Genomic DNA, 6,159 nt, shown 5'->3' with positions numbered 1-6,159 from the left:
GAAGGTGCCTGTGTGTGTGTGTGTGTGTGTGTGTGTGTGTGTGTGTGTGTGTGTGTTTGGTGCGGGGGCTAACCCTTCATTTGGAGAAAAGTTTTTGGGCGGGGAAAAGGATTGGGGCTTGGGAAAGAAGGGGTTGGGGAGGAACCAGAAAACGAGGAGGGCGGCGATTCCCGGTGTACCCCGGGGCATTCGGTAGTGGGGAGCAAACAGCGTGTTTGGGAGACGAGTGGAGGCCCTGGCCCTGTACCCCAGGGTTCATTGGGGGGGGGCCGAAAGGACCGTTTCTTTCCCTGTCGGCCGGGCCCCGGGCCAGGCCCCGTTTGGGGTAAAATTTACAAAAAACCCCTTCCCCCTGGCTTGGCCCCCCCCGGGGGGGGACATTTATTGCCGGGGCCGCTTGCCCTGGTGGTTCCAGGAGCCTCAGGCCACATTCCATAAGTATTATCGCTTGGTACTAACACCTTTGCCTGTGCTCCGCTCGTTTTTGTTGGGTTTGGGTTAGTTTGGGGTGATATTTACAAACTTCCCCCCATTTTGGCCCCTGGCTTGGCCCCCCCCCCCCCCCCCCACACACCTCGTCTCCGCCCATCTCCGCCAGTCGGCCGTCGTCAATGAACATGAGCGCGATGTTGCCCTGCGTGATGGCCGCGTCCACAGCGTTGGCGTACACTGCAGGATAGGGGCAGAGGGGGAGGGGGCAGGAGGGGGGCAGGAGGGACACACAGAGGGACAGGACATTGGCAGGAGCAGGAGCATGGGGAAATACGGTAGGGGCGGGAGGGGGCAGTGAGCGGAGGAGCGGAAGTTGTAGAGGGGAGGTTAGCGGTGCACCACGAGTGAAGCGGCGTCCCGCCGCTCCCCAGTCGCTGCCCGTCCCTGCCCCCTCCCCGCCGCGGTCGACGTCGTCGGCAACGATTGCTGTTCCCCAAGACTGTCTACCGTCTACCACTTCTTCAACTGATCATGAAAGTAAACCCCCTCCCCGCCACGACCGCGCCGCCGCCACTCACTGGACGCTGAGGCTGCAGTGGTGTTGACCACGTTGGGCGCCGCCCAGCTCTCGTCCTCTATCCACTGGCTGTTGGAGCGGTTGGCGTACACAGCCAGCACCTGCTCGGCGGCGTGCCGGATGATCTGCCACTTCTGATAGGTGGGCAGCACACGCTCCTGAGGGGTGGGGGGAGAGAGGAGGGGCGGAGGGGCGGGAAGGGAGGCGCGAGAAGGTGAGGGAAGGGTGCTCCCCAGGGTGGCGGCTAGGCTGGCAGCTACCATACTATGAATGACATTGCGACACCCCTTGGCGGGCCCCGAGCCCCGAGCCCCGCCCCTCCCGCCCGCACCCCCACTGCGCAAGCGGGGCGCTTCCCCTCTTCTGTGGCTCTCCGTTAACGGTAGCCCGCCCCCGTGCTCCCGCCCCCCGCCACCCCCCCCCCCCCCGCAGCTCTCCCCCAACCCCGCACCCACCTCCTCCTCGTCAAAGAAGAACTGGTCCAACACATCGTCCGTCACACCTGTGTGCGGCAATGACAGGGTGGCGTACGGCACCGCACGGCACAGCTGGGGATGGGGGAAGATTCTCGCCGTACCGCTGCCACGGGTACTTGCATCGTTAAACAAAAGGGGCATCTCCTCCTCGCGCACGCTCCGCTCCAATTCAGCATCGGCCCGAACAGCTTGAAACCCTTTATGGCCTCCGGACCAGTGCCCGCACCCCATTCCTTCCCCTGTGCCCTTTTGGTCTCTGTTCCTCCACTTCGCTACACTTCTCTGTACCCATCCTTGCAACCCCCCCCCCCCCCCCACGCTGCCGCTCCCCCTCCCGGCCCGCCCCCGCCGCACCGGCCTCCATGATGTCGTGCAGCGCCCCCTGGAAGTTGCCGAAGGGCTCCAGGCTGCCGCCCAGGCTGTCCTCCACACGCCCGCCCACCTGCGCGGGCCGCACAGGGACAGCAGCCGTCACACGGCGGGTGTGTCACACATCCAGATCCCCTCTCGCGCCTTGTTGGGTTCAGCGCTCACAACCGCCCCACACAACCCGCTCCGCAACACCCCTGCCTCCACCACCCTGTGCCACAACCCATCCACCTCCTCCCCTGCCCTCCCCCATCACCTCCCGCCTTCCTCCCAGCTCCTCCGCACCTGCTCCTGGCTCATGGGCTCCAGGTACCTGCCGCTGGCCAGCTTGTCCTTGACCGCCTCCAGCGCCGCCGCCTTGGTCTTGGTCAGCTTGGACAGCCAGCTGGGCTTGCCGTCGCCGCCCTTGAGCGCGGAGCCCTTGCCCACTGCCGGCCGGGAGGGGTGCAGCGCGGCGGGGTCCCTGGGCGGAGTTGGGGGAGTTGAGGCCAGGGAGTCAACGACTCAACTCCAAGCCCACACTGCGGGCTGTGGGATTACTTTCACTGTTCCCGGGTCGAGCAGCCCTGTCCCGGTCTCCGCTGACACCGCCCGTACCAGCGCCAGCACAACCAGCGCCAGCCCGCCACGCCCCCATGCGGGTTTTTGACCCCCGCCGCGGGGCCGCTGCTGCCGACCTCCCCGCCCGCCACCGTCCGGACATCGGTCAACCCACGCAACATCCATGCGGGCACGCCCATGCCTCATTTTGCCATGCCGTCCCAGGCCATGCCCAATTCCTCACTTTACGTTTATGCTCTTGATCTGCACCGCCAGCTTCTTCACCAGCTCCTTCTTGCTGTTCTCCAGTTTGGTTTGGAAGGCCGACTCCGCCGCCACCGCCGCCGCCACCTCTGGCGGCACCGCCGGCGGCTCAAGGCCGCTGGAGCTGCTGGAGGGTCGCTTGGGCCGGGCCGAGGACGGCACAGAGCGGGAGGCGGCGTGGCGTGCCTCTGTGGCTGCGGCGGCGCGCGCCTGGGACGGCCGCATCCATTGTTTGGAGGACGGCGTTGTGGTGGAGGGCCGCTCCGCGCCCGTGCTTTTGGGCGGCCCGCCGGAGGAAGATTGCTGGGTGCCGTGCAAAGGGGGGCCAGGGGCGGGTGAGGAGGGAAGTTGGGGGTGTTGAGGCTCTTGGGGCATACACGCACACTCGTGGTTCGCGCAGCAGATATCGCAGGTCGGTCGAGGGCGGGCGTGCAGGCAGCACCTATTCGGTTGGGTTCGACCGGGGCAGGGGCTGGCCGAAGCCACGCTTCAAAAGCCCGTCGACACCTCGTGTGTACACCGCTACGAACACTTAAAGTGCTTACCCGGCTGCTGCGCTCAGGGTGCGTGCCATTCCCTGGCACTTCAAGGACAATGCGCTGCTGAGGTTCCTCCCCACCGTCCAGTTTGCTGCCTTCGTTGCCCATTATGCTTGATTACTGGAACTGAAAGCAATTGCACGCCGTTGAGATCAACGACCGGCGAGCGGACGACGAACTGAGCTCCCCGCAGAATTCACGTCAGTTCTGTAGGGACTGAAGGCGTCAGCCAAGGTTTCCTCAGCACTGAAGTCGCTTCTTACATCAAGTACCTTAAATGGCTTAAACTAAGGGGCTAGAGTTGCGTGCCGCGGCATGCACACATGTTCGGAGCAAAGCCTGCCAGCCGTCTCCACAAAGTGAGTGGAAATGCAACTACTAACAGGTAGAGCAAGCTAGGTAAGTACAGAGAGTACTGTAGGAAGGACTTTCCGTGAAGGATGCACAATCGGGCGAGCGTGCATTAACATTTTTTCCCCTTTCCCCGCCCTCCCCTAGTTTTATCCTTTTGAGACTAGTTTTGGCGGTCCATGAGCTTCCTGGCTCGTTTGGACCAATCTACGAGCATGAACTTGTAACATCAATCCCCTAGTGTTTATCGGGCTTGTCATGCTGTAAGCAAACGCATGGCATAAGTCCTGCACTCACCTCACATCGTGCCCGTGCCGACCAGGCGAAAGACGAAAGACGCCACATGATTGTTAAATTGAGTAACATGATGCACATTAATATGTCAAAAATATCACCATCAAATTGAGCATGGCGCAAACGGGCCTGAAACGAGTAAACGCAAGAATTGCACGGTTTGGCGGGGGCCTCACCGATCTGTGTCCCAGCGGGCGTAAGCTCACGTAAATGCAAGTAAAGGGCAATCGCAAGCGGGCGAACGATGAGGGCGGGGCCCAGCAGGACGGCGAGGCAGTGCGCCTCGAGCTGGATGTTATCACCGGCTCCCTCTGGCAGCCGGCGTGTCAGGCGCTCGCCCCGCCTCCAACCAAGGTTGGTGGCGCCACAGGCATGCGCGGGAGGGGAGGTCAGACATTCTACATGAGCAAACGGGTCGCCCTTGAGGGCGCCTGGGGGTTTCATGTCAGAACCCTGAAGGCTACATCCTGCTGCCCTCCATCCATCCTGCAACCCTCGCTCCCTCCTCCTCCTCCCCCCTTCCCCTCCTCTCCCACTTCCCCCACCTTCCCCCGCCTTCCTCCCCCCCGCCCCCAGATCCCGCTGGTGTTCTCCGACAAGGCCCAGTACCGGCGCACCTTTGAGCCGCTGCTGCTGGAGGAGGCGCGCGGCGCGGTGCGGTCCGAGTTCGATGAGGCCATGAATGCGGGGCGCGGCTGGCCCGTGGTGGCCACTCGGTGAGGTCGCGTGTTAAGAAAGTAAACGAAAGCCCGCCCAACAGCGTTTGTGTGCTTGGCCGCGTGCGTGCGGCTGCACTTGTGCCTCGGCGTGAGCGTGCGCGTGCGGCCGTGCGCGTGCGCGTGAGCGTGAGCGTGTGGGGGTTGGTGCAGTACGGTACTTTGTGGTGTGGTTGCGGGCGGGCGGGCCAACCGCGCACGACTGTTACCGCCCCCCCCAAACACACACACGCACACACACATGCACACACACGTGCCTGCCGTGGCACCCGGCCCCTCTCCCGCGCAGCTGCGCACCCACCAGGGAGGGCGTGTTCCACCTCACACTGCGCCCGGCGCAGTTCGCCGCCTCTGTGCCGCTGCGGGAGGGCGCGCTGGTGGTGCTGGTGCGCCCGCCGCCACAGGCCCTCAGCGAGGGCGGCGCGGCGGGCGCAGGAAAGCAGCAGGGGCAGCAGCGGGGCCGGGCGGCGGCGGCGGGCGTGGGCGTGCCGGCGCCGCAGAACCTGTGGGCGCAGGCGCGTGCGGCGGCGGCCAGCGCGGGCCGCTGGACACAGGTAGGTGCACGTGAGGGTGCTGTTGAAGGGTGATCGCGTGCCGAGGTGGGTCGCTGGAGCATGTGCTAAAGATAAGATGTGTGCGTTGCGTCGCTGTGCTGGCATGTGTCTTTTTCCAAGCGGGCCAGGGGCTTTGGAGGATACAGACATGCGGGCTGCGCCAGTTGAAGGGCCGCCGTCTATCCGGCCATGCACTCACCGACCATGTGCCATCGCAGGGCGCCGGAGCGAGCGGCGGAGGGGGCGGCGGCGGCAGTGAGCCGGGCGAGGCGGCGGAGGCGCCGGTGCCGGTGCTGACTGGGCTGGTGCGGGTGCGGTGCCGCGACGCGGGCTCGGCGGTGGAGGTGTCGGTGCGGCCGTGCTGCGGCGCCCCCCAGCACCGGGCGAGGGAGGACTGCCCCTGCAAGGCGGTGAGTCGGGCAGAGGCGGCAGCGGCGGGTAGGGCAATGGGGGCTCAGGGCTGGGGAGGGGAACAGCGACGTCTGCGTGTTACAGGTGTTTGGGAAGATGGCCTCTTGGCCGCTTGGCCGCTTTAGGGACTGGCCGGCTTCATGGCACGTGGACCACGGTTACTTGGGCCTGCCGCCATCATTATGCCTGCCGCTTCCTGCTGCGCCCCTTCCTCCTCAACGCCCTCTCCCGTCCTACCTACCCACCTACCTTCCTTCCCACCTGCCCACTCCCACCAGGTTCTGTCCCTGGTGGTGGGCGCCCACGTGTCCACCGAGCACGACGGTGACGGCGCCCCCCTCGCCGACGACCCGGCCCCCGAGCAAGCCGCCGGCGCCCCCGGCGCCACCGCAGCCGATGCCGCCGGGGCCGCAGGCGGCGGCGGCGGAGCCGCAGGCGGCAACGGCGGTTCCGAGTCTGGCCCTCCATGGCTGTGGCTGGTGCCGTTGAGTGGGCTGGTGACCAACGTGCGCGAGCTGCGGGTGCTGCAGCGCCTGGACCTCATCCAGCTGCTGCCGGAGCTGCTGCAGCCGGCGGCGTACGGCCGGCAGGGCGGCGCGGAGCTGCCGCAGGTGGGGGTGGGGGGCGGTGGTGGGA

General features: G+C 65.7%; 2 protein-coding genes across 2 annotated transcripts in view; one reads left to right on the top strand and one right to left on the bottom strand.

Moving 5' to 3' along the window:
• Positions 1–320: 320 nt before the first annotated feature.
• Positions 321–3,777, bottom strand: CHLRE_03g187976v5 (uncharacterized protein). Its single transcript, XM_043061139.1, has 8 exons — positions 3,204–3,777; positions 2,639–2,961; positions 2,140–2,317; positions 1,840–1,927; positions 1,465–1,511; positions 1,011–1,167; positions 575–669; positions 321–402 (listed from the first exon to the last, which is right to left on the bottom strand). The coding sequence occupies exons 1-8, from the start codon at positions 3,303–3,305 to the stop codon at positions 382–384; spliced, it is 1,011 nt and encodes a 336-aa protein (XP_042926268.1). The 5' UTR covers positions 3,306–3,777; the 3' UTR covers positions 321–381.
• Positions 3,778–3,917: 140 nt separating this feature from the next.
• The window catches only part of CHLRE_03g187950v5 (uncharacterized protein), a 9,516-nt gene continuing 7,274 nt past the window's right edge, over positions 3,918–6,159 (top strand). Inside the window, exons 1-5 of the mRNA XM_043061138.1 lie at positions 3,918–4,196; positions 4,419–4,558; positions 4,848–5,112; positions 5,331–5,522; positions 5,802–6,134. Coding sequence (XP_042926267.1) covers positions 4,053–4,196; positions 4,419–4,558; positions 4,848–5,112; positions 5,331–5,522; positions 5,802–6,134 — 1,074 coding nt within the window. The 5' untranslated portion in view covers positions 3,918–4,052. The remainder of the gene's footprint in view (positions 4,197–4,418; positions 4,559–4,847; positions 5,113–5,330; positions 5,523–5,801; positions 6,135–6,159) is intronic.

Source organism: Chlamydomonas reinhardtii, chromosome 3, assembly GCF_000002595.2.
Source record: "Chlamydomonas reinhardtii strain CC-503 cw92 mt+ chromosome 3, whole genome shotgun sequence".
Taxonomy (NCBI): Eukaryota; Viridiplantae; Chlorophyta; class Chlorophyceae; order Chlamydomonadales; family Chlamydomonadaceae; genus Chlamydomonas; species Chlamydomonas reinhardtii.
Note: the sequence above shows the minus strand (reverse complement) of the source record. Positions and strands in the feature narration are given on the sequence as shown.